Here is a 20,020-nt window from a genome sequence, read left to right as displayed (position 1 = left end):
TTTATCAGCTAGCGTACTTCTGTTTCTTTTGTTATCTTAGGAGCAGCGCTCTTGTTGCAACAAGTAGATCTTTTAATTGAGCCCCCCGCCCCCCCTGGAGTCGGCGCCTATGGGCACTGTATGGGAATATGTATGGGCACTGTATGTAGCAATATGTATGGGCACTGTATGTAGTGGGAATAAAAATATTTGATTGAGGTAGGCTATGTCACATAGATAAATGAGAAAGGTTATACTGTATTTAGATCAGGGGCGTGAGACCAGAGGGGGGGGTATCCAAAAATAGTATATCCAATTTTATTTTGATAGATATATATTACTAAATCTAGGCTGTATACCAAATTTTAGGTCAAAATATTGAAAAACCATTCATTAGGGGCAAAAAATGTGATTTTTGACCCCAGCGAGGGAATTTTTTTCATAAAAATTAATTTTGGATATAAAATCTGACACAGTTGAGGGAATCAATTGATTTAGCAGTGTATTCCTACTCATTTTTCAGCAATGAATCCATTTTTGGTGGTTAAAATCATCTATCTCATGTAGAAAGTGACCAAAAGTTGATTTTTCTTCCAAAAATACTGAAAAAATACCCCTCGAAAAAAAATTATTGTAAAAATCTTCTTGCTGTGCCCCCCACATCCCAATTCCAGTATTTTAAGCCCTCGTGTGGGATGTTCAGAATAAATGCAAACATTTTGGTTCAAGAAAAAGTGAAAAAGCTCTTGAAATGGCCAAATGGTGCCATTTATGGTATACACGCAAGAATTTGAAAATTTGCTTCGATACATAGCACATAATTAACACATAATATATATCATCATCATTTTGTTCCTTCCTCGTATGGAGGGTTGGATACAATGCGCCATTGTTCTCGACCATGAGCTGTGCGTATTGCACATTCATAAGTTAATTTTGTCCATTTTGTGAAGTTTGTTGTCCAAATCATTCTTGGTCTGCCTTTACTTCTTTTACTGTTTATCTTCCCTTCTATTAATGATCTTTGTAATGAATTTTGCCTTATTGTGTGTCCGAAATACTTCAATTTTCTTCTTTTGACTGTTTGTAAAAGCATTTTGCTTGAATTGAATTTGGAGAGTACTTCATCGTTAGTGATGTTTTGTTTCCATGAAATTTTTAATATTTGCCTGTATGTCCAGAGCTCGAAGGCATCGATCCGTTTCTCCATTTTTTGTGACATTGTCCAAGTTTCAGAATTGTATAATAGGGTCGACCAGATATAGCATTTTAAGATCCTGAGACGAGTTGATAAATTTAAACGTTGATTGGTTAAAATATTTTTCATTTTTCCAAATGTAGTTCTTGCAATTTCTATCCGTCTAAGAATTTCATGGTCACACCTCCCATCTTCAGTTATTAAATGACCAAGATATGAAAAAGATTTTACTTTTTGTATAATTTCATTGTCAATTATAATTTGGAGTACTGGGGTGTCTGGTGATTTTGAGATTATCATTGATTTGGTCTTTTTAGCGTTAATTTTCATATTAAATTCTTTACCAATTGAGTTAACATTATCCAATATTTCTTGAAGATCTTCTTGTGATTCAGCCAACAGAACAGTATCATCAACATAGCGTAAATTTGTTATATTCAAGCCACCAACTTTTACTCCTTTCATATCATCAATGGATCGAAAAATCATTTCTGTATATATATAAATTAAAAAGACATGGAGAAAGTACACATCCTTGGCGTACTCCACGTTTGATATCAATTCCTTTAGACAAATCTTTTTCCATGCGAATAAATGCTTTTTGATTCCAGTACAAATTGATAATAAAACGTAAGTCTTTGCCATTCATACCAATATTGGACAAACAATAAATCAGTTTCTCATGGTTAACTCTATCAAATGCTTTCTCATAATCAATAAAACATTCATATACATCTTTATTTACTGCATTGTAACTCTCACCGGCAATTGCCGTGGTAAATGCTGCCGCAAACGTCATAATGGCGATTCTGCTACGGCAATAAAAATGCCGTCGCAAAATGAGCACTTCATTAGGACAAAAATTGTTCAAAATTTCCTCCTGTGTTATTTACTCGCAGCGGGAGTTTATTCAGCAGAAACATCGGACCAAGATCTTACCTCAGACTATTTTACTTGCTGTGGACACTCACGCAGTCTTCGAAATTAGCATATTTTTACTTTGTCAAAAACGTTGTCGAGGCCAAACGGCAAAAGTTGAAATTGCCTCGGCAATTGCTGTGAACATTTATTACGAAAAAATTGTACCAAAACGAGAAGCGAAAAATATACTGGAGTAGTCTATCACGACTGCACTGTTTGATTTGTTGTGATGTTATAATATCAAAAGTAGTGATAAAGCGAGCAACGCGATACGCGCGCTGTTACGTTATTCACGTTAAATAACTCACGGGAGGGTGGGGAAAAGTAAGTTGATTTGGGGTTGATTCAACGTTCGAGTCGGCACAAATCGATTTAATTTTCCCAGCGGGTTATATTGCATAACAACAATGCCCAATAAGAAATTTACGTTTGTTTTACATTAATTCGACATCTAGCGACGTTGAATTATCATAAAATAACGTTAATTGCTCAACCAGGTACCGGTAACAAATCAATAGCTTCTTGCGAGAAGATTGTCTCGATTTACGTATACACTAACATAATTTCGGCACAATTAGGATACTGCGAGCAACACAAAGTCTGTTGGATAAACAACTAGTCAGAATCGGAATCATCAGATGCTGTATCGGAGGATGAGGTAGTCGGGTCGTCACTGGAATACCTGAAGACGAAAAACTGCATGTTCATGAACACGCAATGCCATATGATCGGAAGCATTATTTTTCTTTACTGCCGAAGAACCATTTATCTAATTTTGTACTACTTTTTATATTCGCAACAACACTGGTGAACAATAAGCATTCGATGGAAGAATAACTTTTGCGTAACAATTAGGCCAGTATTTATAAGGTTGCAAACTTTTTACAGTTCACAAGAGCATTGTCAGCGCATAAAATAGCTTGCGTGATGCTCTGGGCTACCGCCGTGCGACACAAGATGAAGAAGAAAGTGCATAAAATTTCGTTTGCTTAAAGCATACGGCAATTGCCGCCGCAATCCAAGGTTTGTTGATTTTGCGACGGCAATGTTTTTGCCGTCGTAGATGGAAGCTAATTTCGAGGGCTGGTATATTACACCGTGAAACCTGAATGACACTTTTGCTTTGCCAAATGTGGGGCTAATGTTTACTTGTTGCACGGGTCGGATACCCTACTTGCTTTTCTTTTGGTAATTGTTTGATCACTTTTGTCATGTAAATTGCAAGTTTAGCAACTAGTGAATTATTACAGCCTATTATGAAATCTCTATTTTTTGTAGAAGTGTTGAAAAATTAGTGAATTATTTAAGATGATGTGACATGTAAAACTGTTGTCAATGGATAATAATCGAAATAGCAAGCAAGAGGGAAGGCTTAAGCCTCGTGGGTTTGTTGGAAATTTTCCACCCCCACAGGTTCCAAAAAGATTTGATCTTCCAATTCAAGACAACTTACCACCTGGTACAGTTCCTAATCAGTTTGGAAGTAATATTTTTCCTCCAGTGTCTCAGGGACAATTTAATCCTTATGGAGGGCGTATGAACAACTCTCCTAACATCCAAAGAGCTGCTGCACGAATGCCAAACCCAATGTCTGGAGGATCATCTCCGTTGGATGCTTCATACTTCAAAGAGTCATCATCCCCAATGTCAACTTCCGTCTCTGCAGATTCTGGAAAATTAATGTCAACCTCATCCTCATCAACAAGTATAGGCACCCCATCACGAATGACTCCTGAACATATTATAAGTCAAGAAAGTGTTGGCAAGCTCAAAATAGACACACTTGGAGAGGTCTGTACTTCTAATAATATTTTTCAGAATTTAATGCACTATATATACTATATCATATTGCAATTTTGAAGTCTATTTGAAAAATTTCGACTTTTTTATGTAAAATCTAGACCACAGAAAGTCTCACAAGTTTTATTTTGATGAATCTACTTCAAACTATTTTTTTTTGATATGCACACACTTTCCCAATAGTCTTTCCACTTTATTTATCTTATCTGTGTAGTTTTTTAATGTTCTTTCATGCAAAAATGGCTTCGCAAAATCGATCTCAGAGTTGCAACATTGTTGCCAACTTGATTTACCAGTTGAATTTTTTTTGCCAGTCAGCCTCAATGAAAATTGATGCTTGTGGATGATTCTAATTTTTAATTGTCGCTTTGATTGACTTTACTTTGAACATTAAGACCAGATAAAACTGGAGATAAGTTTAAATTCGCAATGTGCTTTTTTATTGATTAGTATCATTTAAATCGGGTCTGCTACTATTCGGTGAGTCCGATTCGGTGAGTTCCTAACCTCTAACCCCTAACCCTAAAACGGCAATGATAATTAGGCTACGGTACCCGATAATTTAAAAAAAAATTGAAAAAATCCCCCGTTAAGGGTTTGGACTCACCGAATTGGACTCACCGAATCGGACTCACCGAAACGGGCCATTCTGATTTAAATCACGTTTCAGTTTATGAAGCATACTGTTGACCGCCACTTGTCTTCATACTTACTAAGTACTTGCTGGAGTGGTAGTCATAACATGATCTAGAAGTTACTGGAAGTTGTGGCTGTATGATGATGAGTCAGCATAAATCCTGATGAGTGATGAACCTACAGTCAGCGTTTTTTGGTACTTTAGCTTACACCTATCAGATGTGCAATTGTGCATGTGTGGTGGAAATTTCCTAAAGCTTCACTATTTCCAAGTTTATTGGTTTTCGTCGTTTTTTTATCTAATAATCTCAGTTTTCATTTGCCATTAGGTATTATACGATATATATACCTAATTGAAATCGATAACTATTCTAAACTTGTATGCTGATTAGGGTGTACGGTTTTTTACAACCTATAGTGAAACCATTGTTTTTTGTCGGGAAATAAGTAGTTATGACCACATGTGAAATATTTTTTCCCAACTTCATGGTTTTGAGGTCCCAACTGCCACTTTTTTACATTTAAACAAACCTTATCTATAGTAACTAACAAAAAAATAAATGCATCTCTTGATTTTCATTAACTGATATATTTTTTCGCTTCTGCTTCAAAGGCACCAAACCCAATATGTTAGCAAGTGCAACAATAACTTCTGTCCATTTTTTATTATTACGAGAACATGTAAGTTGAGTACTGAGCACACAAAAAAGTAGATACATTTTTGGTACACACTGTATGAAACCATCAACACTACTACAATGTCCAATGTACTCCTTTGATGCTTGTCTACACCAAAATTTTGAAATATCAGTCAGAAAACAAACATTTTAAACACTACCATAACACAAAAAGCACAAAATAAAATAACAACAAAATAACACAATAATCACATCAAAAACGAACAACAAGATTGAAATTTATTGCAGCAACACTCAGGTCTGTGGAGCCACGCATTTTCTCTGGAGCAGGAGCCTTTTCTTTAAATGTCTGTGAAGCCGGAGCTACAAAAATTTTATCTGCTCCAGCTTCAGGGTTGGGTAGCCTATTCTTTTTACTTTTCAACAGCTTTGGGTTGTTTCTTTATTTAATGGGTTGGTAGTCATTTTATGGACATTCGGCTACTAGTAGCTGAAGTTGCCATTTTACAGAGTTACAAAACTACCATAAAATATTCTGTGAATGAATTGAATAAGGAAAAGTATAATGATATGCTGCAAGTACAAAAGCTGTTTTTTTTTTGTTTTTTTTTTAAAACTCTTAGTTTCAGAGACTACCGAGTAACTCATTCTAAGTCACAAAACGGCTGGGATGGGAAGCTGCACATCTAGGCAACAGCACTTCATGTTTGTCAATTTTGAGTGACCCGTTTGAGTTGACTACCTACCAGCTAACAGTGCTGGACCCTGTCAGCGACAATCTGTTAACCAAACAGTTCAATATGTTATTCCTAATAACATTGAAGCAAGGCTAAAGTAAATTTGGCTTGGTAATGAGATTAATTATTGAACTTGCAGTTATAGTGCAAGTCGACCCGGGGGTCAGACGCCGTCGTTTTCATAAAGCTGACTTGGACATTTTTAGGGCCCTTGCAGACACCGTTTGGAGCCCTTCCAACCCCGTAGCTCTTTGAACCCCAGGCTAGTGACCATTGACCACTGTGGCACACTTTTTTATATCTAACTCTTAATGTTACTCATACTAACTGCAAAAAGCTTCAAAGTCCTTTTTGGTGGTTAAAATTCCCATCGCCGGTACCATGATATTGCACCAAATTTCTTTCTTGAGTTGGGACCTTGAATTGTTGGAGCAGGAAAAAAATATTTGAGATAATGAGTTTTCAGCTTATTTCCTGACAAAAAAATGGTTTCGTTGGAAAATTTGAAAAAAAGTTTTGAAACCGTACACCCTAATGCTGATATCAAGCAAAATTATATAAAAACCTAAGTTTTTAATATGTCAAACGTCAGTGTACAATAATTTAGCGTATTGCTGTGATTCTGTAGGCGTTTGAGTTTGCGGCTAGCGACTTAAAAGACTGCGGGGAAATCGGCAGAGGTGCTTTTGGAGCAGTCAACCGTATGATTCATTGCCGCAGTTCAACTGAAATGGCTGTCAAACGAATTCGCTCCACTGTGGATGAAAGAGAACAGAAGCAATTGTTGATGGACCTCGATGTGGTGAGTGAATTGCGTTTTCTTTTTTCTTTTCTGTAAAAAAGATAGTTGCAATTTCAGTGGGTTTGTTCATCACGAATTATATCTTCTACCTGTTGTCAGCTGCATAGCCAGGTGATGAGGGCGCTGCAAGGCGACGGTTTGACACCTATCTAGAACACACAGTTAGTGTCTTTGGCAAAAAAACTTAAGGCATACTTGGAGGTTGACAAGAAAGTGTAATTTTGTTAGTTTTTAAGTGAGGCCATTTCATCAATGTTTTAAAAAGAATATTTCACGTAGATTTTAATAAGTCGATCGTCCGTAGGAGCAAGTCTTTCAGGCGCAGACAGTTAGGCGCCGGTCAAATAGGCGTGCACACTGTGGCGTCTGGATATTTAGGTGCGAAACACTGTGGCGCCCGTTCATTTAGGTACTATTCCTAGAAAATTCTGCAGATTGTATCAGCTTGGCATGTAGGGCAATGCGTTTCACACAAAAATATGTTATGGCTTCCGTGAGTGAAGCTGCTTAAACCGGCAATGTTTTTCACACAAAATGTTATATTGAACAGAAAAATATTTATTGTGTTTTAATGCGCGTGTTCGGCATTTATTTGTTGTTAGTCGAGGTTTGCGTCGGCGAAAGCTTTATCAATAAATTAATTATTCAAGTTTCCGAACATGACTGAGTTCACTTTTAGTGAGTCAAATAATAACTACACTAAACAACAGTAGAAAATATACCGTAGCCTATACTCAAGCGGGTGGTAGGCTTGAGTGAAGAGTGACTTAGTTTTTTGTCAAAACCCGGACTAGGTTTAATAACGAGCAAAGTCGCACCATTATGCTTGTAACTTGTAGCCAGGGTTCATATGGCCTATAGAAATGTATTCATGTAGTAAAGCGTTGTCTCATACGTAGGGCTACTCGCCACACGACCAATCCATCCCGAGTAGAAGTAATTGCGAAAGATAACAGATTAAGTAAGGTTCCATCTGGCTGCAGCCTGTGTTCAGGATGCATAGCAAATGTCCTGTGGAGAACTGGAGATGTGCTAATATCAAGAGTAGTAGAGCGTTGTCTCGCACCTCATCTCCACACGCGCATTAACAAAACAACATATTTCTGTTCAATATAACATTTCGTGTGAAAAGCATTGCCCTACATGCCAAGCTGATACAATCTGCAGACTTTACTAGGAATAGCACCTAAATGAACGGGCGCCACAGTGCTCCGCACCTAAATATCCAGACGCCACAGTGTGCGCGCCTGTTTGACCGGCGCCTAACTGTCTGCGCCTAAAAGACGTGGACCCATCGTCCGTTAATGTAGGTAACCATCAATGGAATTACTCATTAAAGAGGAGGCTTGGCTTCCTATTAATTATAACCAAGGTTTGGTACAAGACAAACCTAAGTGTTACAAGTAGCTAAGTCAATTCTGCTTATCATAAGTTGTGTGGGCATAGCCATAGACTACTTAGCTGCAGAAAGTAAGCCAGTAAGGAGAAATAGCTTTACATCAGCATAATAGAATTGCTATGGTGGAAACCGGAAATCTCACACACAGTCATACCTCAATTTTCCGATGTCTGAGTTAAAAGTTAGGTTGGAGGACAGGAGCCACTTTTAATTTTATAGATACCATGCTACCCTTTGCATGTCTGCGAAACGTTTCTGTTGATGTGAAAAATACATTCATACTATAGATCATGTACTTTGCGCTCTAAGAAGTTTAAGAACAACTGAAATGAAGCTTGGACTGTAACTTTTGTGCATCTTTTAACCCGGATATTTGGTGCTATAGAACTTCACATATTTTAAGTTTGAAAATACTAGTCTAAGCTATCAAGTACTCATCAGGCTTGGAGTTATTTTTCTAACATTTCTTTTGCAGGTCATGCGAAGTAGTGACTGTCCATTGATTGTCAAGTTTTATGGTGCTTTATTCTGGGAGGGGGATTGCTGGATTTGCATGGAGTTAATGGCGACCTCCTTAGATAACTTTTATCGTTTTGTTTATCATCGACTGGCCACTCGAATACCTGAAGAAATACTAGGAAAAATAGCTGCAGCGACAGTCAAAGCTCTCGATTACTTGAAGGTGGTTCTTTTTTAATAATTGGTTTGATACGAATCAAAATAAATGACATTTTCTATTCTCAGCTTATCCATATTACCGTATTCTGGTTGAGTTTCCACCTTCGTTTTTGTAACTAAAGTCGACATGTATTAAAAGAAATATAATTTTTTTCCAGCACATTTTACTTGTAGTTGTTTTTACTTTTTAAAAACTATTTTTAAAGTTTAAGATACATATTCACAGGAGAAATTGCAAATAATGCATCGAGACGTGAAACCGTCTAACATCTTGATAGATCGTGGTGGAAACATCAAATTGTGCGACTTTGGCATCAGTGGACATCTGGTCAACTCCATTGCAAAGACCAGAGATGCAGGATGTCGTCCATATATGGCTCCGGAGAGAATAGACACTTCCCGATCCAATGGTAACATATAATGTTAAAGTAATTTATTGTAATCTCTTTAGTCCGTAAAGGGCGGGGAAACCCAAATTAACTTTTTGCGAGTTTTTTGTTTCAGCGTGATGTCATTGTGTACAACATGCGTTTTAGCAAAAAAAAATCCAAATTTTGTTGCCCTCGTCTCGCTAAGGCCGCTTTTATTTGATACCCGTTTGCGAGGTCTCGTTGCGCATCAAGCTGTGATGCTGTTCGCTGTGACGTTACAAGGTACATATAGTTGTGGCCAAAAGTTTAAGACCAGACTTGATTTATGACCATTTTTGCATTACTTCAAAATACTGCATCATATATTGTTTCAGTTGCATCATCTTTATGCATCATCTTATATCTGATGCAGTATTTTGAAGTAATGCAAAAATGGTCATAAATCAAGTCTGGTCTTAAACTTTTGGCCACAACTATATGTACCTTGTGACGTCACAGCGAACAGCATCACAGCTTGATGCGCAACGAGACTTCGCAAACGGGTATCAAACAAAAGCGGCCTTAGCGAGACGAGGGTAACAAAATTTGGATTTTTTTTTGCTAAAACGCATGTTGTACACAATGACATCACGCTGAAACAAAAACTCGCAAAGTTAATTTGGGTTTTCTCGCCCTTTAATACTGGTTATCCTTGTGTTGTATCCTGGAGCACTCGGAATAAATTTGGCACTTTTCTGGTCTTTTTGATATCGATATGATATTTCAGTCACTTCTGTTTTAAAAGTGATTTCTTTAATAAAAGCCATTTGTTCGTTTCAAACAGTCGATTTTCAATTGTGTAATTCTGCGACGAGGACATTAAGAAAAGCCCATGGTTGCACCGTCACTAGTTTTACTGCAGCACAGAGGTCTGCTTGGCAGTCACAGTAAACTTGCGATTTTTATCACGACAAAGGTCGTCACTTTAGAGTTGGTGAATCGGGTACTAATGCTGATAGCTCTGAAGGTGTATTACCGCGATATGCACAAACGAAGTTTTATTTAATCCATGCATTCTATTTGAATAATACTATGCCTTGCTTTCGAATGGTTCCAATAAAGGTAAAACAGCTTTTTAAGGTTTTTAGTGAAAAGTAACTGTACTGGATATAATTTTACATATGTAAAATGAAAAGTTTAGATTCTTTTCAGGTCTTAATACACCATCAAACGTATACTAATGTTATTTCATTGCTGAAGATTCTGTCAAGTTTTTATAAACTTAGGTCGTATCTCGGCTTACGCCTGGTAGTTGAAAATTTTCATGACGTAAACGAGAAGGCAAGGAAGCAAATTGTCACGTTCAGTTGTTCAGACATGCCATGGGTGTCGCGATATTAATCGAACACTAGAAAAAAATAAACTTTCGCCTTCAGAAGTTCAAACGAAGAAGAAAACACCTGTTTTGAAGCAGCAAGGAGGCAGTTCTCACACACACCATCCGATTAATCAAACCGAGATTAAACTAAACCGGCTCTAAACCAAATTTTGCTTTCACTTGCAAGTTTATCGTATTGTCTGACTGCTTTTCCCCAGCTAGCGAAATCTTTCTACCATTCCGCAGACGTTAAACCAATGTAAAAGGAACGGATTTTCCTTGCCCGTTAGCTTTTTTATTTTGTAAACTGGATCTTTTTCAAATTCTTTGCAGGGTATGACGTCAGATCGGATATTTGGAGTCTTGGGATCACATTGATCGAACTTTCAACTGGTAAATTTCCCTACCCAAAGTGGAACAATGTGTTTGATCAGCTCACTCAGGTAAGCCCAGACAGCAAAATCCGCCATTTTTTGTCTGCAGACGTTGAACCAATGTAGAAATGAAGGATTCTCCTGTCTGGGAGGTGGCTTGTGGTTTACTGGTTAGCTTGGTGCGCAGATTCTCCACTCTTCTGTTAATTTTGACAGCGTTGAACCAATTCAGTGTTGTTGGTTGACTGGAGTTAACACCTACTTTGCCAATCTGCTCTAATGATACTGTTATCGTAAGCTTACAAATTGGCCTCGGCCGTCAGTTTTTAGATGTGTATCAAGGGTATTTTATATTCGTCCTTTGCGCTGCTCGGTCGACTTTATAGCTATTTTCTTGAGTTACGGGTGAAAATTAAGATTTTGGAACAAAATTTGAAATTTTCATTGTGTTTTCTTCACAATTATACGCTCGTGACCGCTTACCACTCTGTTGCATGTTCTTGCCTGTTTTGGACAGTATGAGATTGTTTTGCATTTGTTAGGTTGTTAAAGGGGAACCACCGAAGCTTCGCAATGGTTACAACGGGTTCACGTTTTCCGATGGCTACATTGGCTTTGTCAATATGCTTACAATATCGGACCCAGAACAGCGGCCCAAGTATGGTCAATTGCTTGCCACCACTTACCTGCGGGACATGGCCGGTCGTTATGTGGATGTTGCCACGTATTTTTGCACAGTGTTGGACAAAATGACTGAAGCAGATTTTCGAAGCGAACCGGTTGGCGACGATGGATTTCGAAGTTAGGAGGCCTTCTAAACAACAGGCCTGGTTTCAAGAATGCCGTCATCAAAACTTATTTTTGTTTTCATCCAGCAAGCAAATCAGACTTTTTTTACATTGTTCTGTAATAAAGGACTGATCTAGTGGCTTGGTATGACAGCCTATCTCTATATAAGACCAGGGGTGTGCAACTGTGCATTCTTCGTCATGTATTTTGTCCAAGAGGACTCTGCTCGAGTACCCCAGTCAGCAATTTTGTTCTTTTTTTTGCATTGATTCAACATGTGTAGACGTTGATTCCAGGTAAAAAGGCTGATTTGGTGGCTGGGGTCTTGTGCTGCTTATATTGAGCAATAGCAAAACTTCATCGGTTTTGCTTGAATCAATGTGAAACTAACAAGTTAAGATTAAGTGTATCCCAGACAGTAAAACCAGTCATTTTGACATTGATTTGACGTCTACAAACCTTGAATCAGTGTTAAAAATTTTAACTTAAAATGACGGATTTTTCTACATGGGATATGACGTAAATTGACGAAAGTTATCTCCGCGTATCAAGTGACATCACATGCTTTAACATGGCTTTTATTTGACTCTTATTGCTTTCATCATTTCTTTTGAACATCAGTTCAATTTCTGATCATGTTAAGTCAACGCCAAATTTTATCTCAGTCAGCAAATCAGTTCTTACATTGATTTTGCGTTGAATCAACGTAAAAACTGGTTGATTTGCTGCCGTGACTTGTGTCGGTTTAGTAAAGGTCGTTATCCATCATGCAACTATGAAGTGAGCTTCATGTTCTAAATGTATGCGGTGTGAATGGTTTGTTGTATTTGTCGATGCAACCAGTTCATATACTGTACTGATGTCTGTCCATGTTGAATCAACGCAATATGGCTACTCAATCAAATTAGAAGAAGTGACACTGAGTAACCTCCAATGAGAATAACTCAACTCCAATAACTCTCAATTTTATCAATGGGGTGAATCGTTGATGTTTTGTTTGTCGTATCCAGGTTTACACCCGGTGGTTGAAGATTTAGATTAAGTGGACGGGAAGGCAAGGAAGCCAATCTCCGTGTCCACCTTCAGGCATGCCTTTAAGTGTCCTGCCAAAGACACAGCTGCATGCTCTCGAGGGGTGTCGAACCGGCGCCCTTTCGATTGTCATTGCAGGGTTCTCACCACTCGGCTATGCAGCCGACAGGTCGTTTATAATTAATCGGTTATGTAGAATGACAAGTTAGCCGGAGACGACTTCAGCGAATTGATTTGTACACAAAACATGGCAGTTTGGTTTGGGACTTTCAAGAAGTGACAACGTATGCAAAATGTCGACTTAAGCGAATTCTACTGTATGTCTGTTCATTGCTTTTTGGGAAAATATTTTTATCTGCAAACTAATTTGTTGAATGCTTTTGGAAAGCTGAGCACCATTTTGCTGCAATTAGAATTTGAAGTCAATTTTATCTTTGAATAAATCAACATATTTTAATTATTTATTTGCTGTCAGCGCAGTCTTCTTGAGGGCAAATTATTTTTTGCGATGTTATTTGGAACCCGATTTTCTTTATACGGGCGTTTCGTATGGTACCAAGCAGCTTTTATGTTTTGTTAATGAGATAAAGTGTTTCAATGTCCTGGCCAACAAAAGTTTCCTATTTTTAAGATTTAGCGACGTTAGATAAGGCAACTTTTCTGGCTGTATAAATTCAAAGGAACAAATTGTTGTTTGCAAGACGTGAAATGTGCCCAGACAGCAAATCACTCATTTTTTACATTGGTTCAACGTTTGCAGACGATAAACCAATACAAAAGTGACTAATTTGCTGTCTAAGTGTTGAATATCTACGTTAACTACCGATTTGTCTGTGCTTTGTAATTTCACTCGAAAACGTTGTGTATGCGTTGTTTTTCATTTATTTGGTTCTTTTTTGTTGTTTAAACGTTAATGTGCGTTCATTCAACAAACAAAGGTGTTTTCTACTGCGTCATTGTGAAAATCCTCTTCAACATTTTGGTTGGTACATCGTTGTTTCACGTTGAACAGAAACGGTTAACTTTCAAAGCCACCCATTTTGTGTCGATTTTTTTTTCAACCACAGCCAAATTTGAGCAACTGACTTTGACAAGGTTCTGGGTTCTGTGCTCGTCGAAGACGTCGTTTTGAAATCACGTTTTATGGTGTTTTTGTAGCTGACACGAAAATACATAGCCAACAAGTCAGCACCCACTGCCTAGTGCCTATACAATCAAGCTTTTTTAAATACATACAAAACACGTCAACGTATTTAGTTGCGATATAAGCGGCTTGACATATATAATAGTTGGGGTCTCGTTGTGAAGATTTTATTCAGTATTTTTCTCCTATCCCGAATCTATTCCCAGACATCAAAATCTATCATTTTTACATTGTTTCAGCGTCTTGCAGACGTTGAAACAATGTAAAAATGATAGATTTTGCTGTCTGGTCTATCCGTGAAACTTAACGCAAGATGCACAGGATATTGGCGTCTCACAAAATATTTTTCCAAATAGAATGCGATTTTGGTCTGCAAGAGAAAGTGCGGTCTTCATAATGTTTTTTAGTTTGTCATTTTTAATCTTTTAGCTTATTATTTTTCCATTATGTAACGTCGAGGAATAATAATTCTATAAATCTCTGATTTTCAGTATTTTGTTTTTGCAATTAATTACACTAGAAGTTTTCGTAACTTCGTTCAACGTAGTTGCAAGAATACGTTTATGTAATAAGAATAATACTATAGAAGTTAGAAACGAAATTTGATTTTTGAAATTTGCTGAAATATTCATCATCACAATCAAGTTGCTACAAAGCTTATTATCGCTTTGTTTTGTGTTTAAAACTGACCGTTTTCAATTGAACATGAAATTCATTGCATTTGCGTTGTTTCTACCAATTAACCAATATCTACTGGGCGAAGACGTTTTTTGTTTAGCCATCAAAGTTCAGTTTAACGTTTGTTTAACGTTTACAGACTGATTTGCTGGCTGGGTATGTTTTAAAGATATCGCTGATGGCCCATACAGCAAACTCCGTCATTTTAACATTGATTTAACGTCTGCAGACGTAAAAATGACGGTTTTTGCTTTCTTGGGGCTTCTTGGTGGAGAACTGCAACCTTATGTGTTGTGTATCGACGTTAAAACTACATGAAAAAATTAAATTTACCCAAGTAGATGGTGATTCAACCTTTAATATCGTTGCATTTAACGTCTATAGCCGTTAAATCAATGCAAAAATGGTTGATTTCCTAACCAGGGTGCACTTCGTTAAAGTGCTTTTTTACAAAGTAAATATTGCTTGTTGAGACCATGTATTGCATATTGTTTGGAAAAGGTTTCCTACCTAAATGTTTGCTGGGACCATTTTATGACCACCTGCCTTGAGATTATGAAATATCTTCTTGCTCCCTGGCGCTCAGTAAAATTAACAGGGGGTCTTGGGAATAATTAAGAACCCAGAGTAATTTTAAGCCCCTCCCCCTCCGATGTTTTGAGAGTAGGGGCCTAAGAACGAAGAAAACATATTCTTTGAACTTTTATTGTTTAACGTGACAGGTTTCTTGTTTGGAGATGCCGGCCTTTCATCCGTACCGGACCCAGATAAAAAAGTTCTCTCAAAAATAAGTCTTCCCAAAGGCCTTCGGCCTTGCGAAACGCTTATGATTTTCCGAAAAGCTTTTGTTAACCCAGCTAGCAAAACTTGCCATTTATAAAACACCTCAACATTGCCAGATATTTTAAAAATAGACATCTTTTGCTAGTTGGTAGCATTTTTGAAAAGAAGCGATCATTATATTTGGGTGGAAAGATTTTTAAAGGTTTTAATGATTACCTGGCCAGCAAAGTTGCTATTTTTAGAGTTTAAGGTCTCGAAGTGCTGATGGCTTTCCAATTTACTTTGTAGCTATTCTGGAAACTTGTCATTCCGGGTTGCCAGTTCGTCGCTGCAGCTTTGGTATCTATTTCTGCAGTGAGTTTGAAACAGTTTTATCACTTGTCATTGTTTTTGTTCTGCAAACAATCGGCTCAAACAATCATTTACGGTCCTTGTCTATTGTGTTTGTATGAACATGCATTGTTCATGTGTTGTACTTCAGAGACAGTACACTTATAATTTTGTCGTTGTATGAACGTATGCAGTTCATACAACGTTGTACGAACCTATGATAGATGTTAAATTTACGTCTGCTTTGAACGTTGTATGAACCTATGATAGATGTTACATTTACATATAAGATATTTTCCCATGTGGAGACTTCGCTATGCATTGGTTTTATGTAATCCATTGCTATTTTGATCCACAACTTGTTGCACTCTTTTTCAAAAAGGAGCAAAGATTGATTGTTGAAACCTGTGATTTCACATTTACAGACCTAGAATGTGATAGTTGCTCCCTCTGGTGATGAGTTTGTTTTGGCTTAACAGTTTCAACGTTTACGTTTTGATGTATCGTGAGTCGTTGCTTAAACTGGCGATTTTATTGCCACTGAAATGAAAATATTCAATATATCGTTCATAACTGTGACCAGCAGCTTGTTGAAAAGTGTTTTCATATCATTCTTTTGGAAAAGACTTTCACCACAGAAGATAAACCTGTCGTGGTATGCAAAGGGTGACTTTGAGCCAAGCTTATATTTTGAGAATGAAAGCATCTTTAGAAAGGCGATCTGGGTAGCTTCACCTGCAGATGGCACTTGAACTCCTGTCGCAGGTTCAATTCAGTTTTTTTTTCTGCACTACGTAAATAGGCCTACTGTTTTAGCCTGATGCTGCGAGTTCGCTGTGATAATAGCGCATTGCAGTAGCTTTCGAAACGCAGTTCCCTAGTCGTGTGCTATGACGAATGGTGTTGAAGTCAGTGGGTCATTGTTTCTTTGTTGGTATGAAACAGTAATGATGAAGTTACAAATAGAATACAGAAACAAAAGGACAAGGTAACAAAACAACAAAAAGTTTAAGACCTGCATGGAGATGAGAAGATAAGGTTCTCATTGTACTAAGTCTTCGGCGCTAAGGAGAGTAAGGTGGCCAGTTCCTTTTTCTCGGCCGCCTTTACTTCAGCAACTACGCCCACCCAATTTATTACACCCTGGGTAGAGGTGAGCGTTGTTTGTCAACACCCATCATAAGCGGCTAGTCGAACCAGAATTGCATGATTGGAAATTGAGCGCCTTACCAGCTGCGTCATCCCACCGCATACGTGACGACGTGCAATCGTGCATACGATGTAAATTAAGAGGTTACGTAGATGAAAGCTAATTAAGTACGGTCACCAAACCTATCAATTTAAAGTATACCTAGGTGAATTAATTGAAAGCTCCACACAGGGCGTGTTAACCCCTCTCCCCGGCCTAGGAGATCCACTACCGATTAGGGGTCCACTCATTTTAGTCTGTTTATTATTTTTCTCATTGCTTTAAATATCAGCGACAAAATCTCGTTATTCAATAGCTTAACTCACGCAAAGCTGTATTTACTGCTTTCCAATCCCCCGACAGGGGGCCTGCCTCTGCCCACCGTTAACATTTCATTGTATCTTTTTCTCCCATTTTTATAAAATTTTCTCACTCCCTCATCCACATTTTATTCACCTCGGCGATTTTATGTATAGGCCTATTGCAGATTTATAATTCCTGATGAGGACACAAGTAGGCTACGTGTCGAAATCGTTAGAGTTTATTTTAATTATGTTATATTTTTGTGTGTAGCCCAAATACATTATGTTAAACCCGTTAAAGTTACTTTTTTTTGTCTGTCTATGGTTCAACAAAGCGAACTCTCTACCAAAGCTTTATAATATATTTGTCGCAAAAGTGGACGATTCGAACCTTCTAGGATCACATGCTTGAATCCAGTGAATGGAAAGCACAATTCATTCATGCTTTTCTGCTAATCAACCCAACATCCCAAGAACGCTCAGTTCTGCTTGTACCGGATGAAACGTTGTTTTTGATCACCCAAAGACAGTTCCCCATCAGAGGGGGAGATACTTCAACAAAAGGAGTTGGGTTCTTGATTTATAAAAGCATAAAAACAAACTACTAAAAATAAAATTAACAATAAATACTCCAAGCAAATAGTACAAATATATGCACCAACCACAAGCCATGATGAAAAAGTAGAAGATTTATGCGAGGAAATACATGACGGCTGTTTTTGACTAATGGTCATCAAGCCAGTGGCGTAGCCAGGAAAAAAATTGGGGGGGGGGCAAATATTTGATGAATTGAAGAGAACGACAGAGTGTTTGATTTGAGCCATCGCCACCTGATGTGCAGTGGCGTATCCTGGTGGGTTGAGCAAGGGAAACAATAAAGCTGGTGGTGAGTTAGAGCATGCCGAAGGCACGCGTATTCTAGGGGGTCCGGGGGCATGTTCCCCCGGAAAATTCTTGCAAAATTACACTCAAATAATGGATTATAGCGCTTTCTAGAAACACTTTTAAGGTAATACTTGTATGAAATTTATTAGCAAGATAAACAGCTATTAGGCTAACTTATTAAAGGTAGCTCTTACACACAAACAGGCAAAAACTGCGGCTAAAATTAGAAAAGCCCAAAAACTCAGCTACACAAAAACTCAATAACTACACAAAAACCAAACAGAGTAAGCCCTTCTGAAATTGCTTCCACAAATTAGTTAAATAAAACATAAATTGCGTAAATTTTGCGCGATTTACAATTTGCAAAATTTATCGGTGTCTTTCTGTGTGTCTAAAACAAGTCTTTGGGGGTGTTAATAGCCAGATGTCTTGGAAAACGTTATAAGTTTCTACAAATTTTATTATATTTTCAACAAAGGGCTCAACTTTGGAATCTAAACTTTGAAAATTTGGGCGGCCATGACCCCTTTCGCCCCCCCCCCCCCCTGACTACGCCTATGCATCAAGCATCGATTTTTCGGAAAAGAACATCGCATGGCTTCTGTTAAAAGGGTGCACTTCATGCAGTCTTCCGAAAAGGATTTTACAGATAGGCTGACATTGTTCAAAGTTCATTTCTCTTCTTTTGCAAAACTCTCGACTTTCCTATTGCTAACTTATCGCCACTTTTCATCTTTTACGAGGAAAATTTCCATAAACATTGATCAACAAAGCTTGAAATTTACACCCTGGCTGAAAGGCCACACAGTGCTTTTCAATCCATGGGATGCTCCGCACTTCTGCAGATGAAAACAAATTGTAGGTTAATGCAGATGACAAACGTGGTGGGGATCAGGCAGATAAAAATTGTTCAAATTTTTTACTTTTTGTGATTTGCAATAATTCAAATGAGCCCAATAATGTATTTAGCGATGGCTTTGTGTCTTTCATGCCCGCGCTCAAGCGCACACGTCGAGAGCCAACCATCGTTACTCCTAACCACTAAACTTTGTGTGCAAAGTCGTGCGCAAAAGCCGGACGGCTGCATAATAAGCTCACCAATCTACAAAGGTGTGGAATTGATGTATTAAAGCCGATATCCAAAATCCCATCGTTCAAGCAAAAACTCAAACTTGATAGCCGGCTCACGATCACGCGGCACTGGTTTGACTCTCGGGGTGTTACTTTCAAGACTGCTCTCCATTCAGCGGCACCTAGTGAATGGAATAATTTCCCGACAACAACACTTCAACAATCGGAAAATTTCACTCTGCCAATCTCGTTAACCGGCCCTGCGTCAAGAGCCTCTACAAGTATGCGAAACTACCAGCAATAACCTATCAAGGTTTTGTCAGTCTGAGAATAAATATTCAAAACCAAACCAAGAATTCTGCAATCTGCAGTGACAACCTAAAAGTTTAAAGACGCTCCAGACCTTCATGTCTACATAAATAGAACAGATTCTGGAACAGCTGATTATTATTATCAAGGCAGCGAGCTCCCATTTCTGCATTCTGCTAGAATTCAGGGGTCACCAACCTTTTTTGCATGCGGGCCACTTTGGCACTAAGGAAAGCTGTGGCGGGCCGCACTAATAAAATGTTAGGTAGGTTGACTCTTATGCTAGACAAGAACGCATTTCGTACCCAGATTGGCTTCCTTGCCTTCCCGTCCGCTTAATCTAAATCTTCAACTAGGCCTACCAGGTGTAAACCTGGATACGACAAACAAAAAAATCAGCATATTCATCGCCAAGCAAGAGTGGAGTTGTCACTTCGCTTCACAAAAGATATCTTGCAATTAACAATTTCAGTAAACAAGGAAATGTTTGACACATCGCAATATAGGCAACAATAGTGACCTGCAAACATATCAGCGAAAAATGGGCTCCAATAACAGGGAAAAAGAAACTAGGCACCATGAAACAAACGCTTGTCGAAATCACCGAAAAATTGTAAT

The 20,020-nt window shown here is 38.1% G+C and overlaps 1 protein-coding gene across 2 annotated transcripts; it reads left to right on the top strand.

The window, feature by feature from the left end:
* The first annotated feature begins 3,521 nt into the window (after positions 1 to 3,521).
* Positions 3,522 to 16,267, top strand: LOC145778450 (dual specificity mitogen-activated protein kinase kinase 4-like). 2 transcript variants are annotated; one of them, XM_082589929.1, is made up of 6 exons: positions 3,522 to 3,889; positions 6,538 to 6,711; positions 8,586 to 8,792; positions 9,015 to 9,198; positions 10,850 to 10,959; positions 12,908 to 16,267. In XM_082589929.1, the coding sequence occupies exons 1-6, from the start codon at positions 3,635 to 3,637 to the stop codon at positions 12,989 to 12,991; spliced, it is 1,014 nt and encodes a 337-aa protein (XP_082446055.1). In that variant the 5' UTR covers positions 3,522 to 3,634; the 3' UTR covers positions 12,992 to 16,267. The 2 variants fall into 2 exon arrangements, with proteins under 2 accessions (XP_082446055.1, XP_082446053.1); XM_082589927.1 differs by having other exon boundaries at positions 11,433 to 16,267.
* The last annotated feature ends 3,753 nt before the right edge of the window (positions 16,268 to 20,020 follow it).

This window comes from Aplidium turbinatum, chromosome 10, assembly GCF_918807975.1.
Source record: "Aplidium turbinatum chromosome 10, kaAplTurb1.1, whole genome shotgun sequence".
NCBI classification, from domain to species: domain Eukaryota; kingdom Metazoa; phylum Chordata; class Ascidiacea; order Aplousobranchia; family Polyclinidae; genus Aplidium; species Aplidium turbinatum.
The sequence above is the reverse complement of the archived record's forward strand: the minus strand, read 5'-3'. Positions and strand labels throughout refer to the sequence as shown.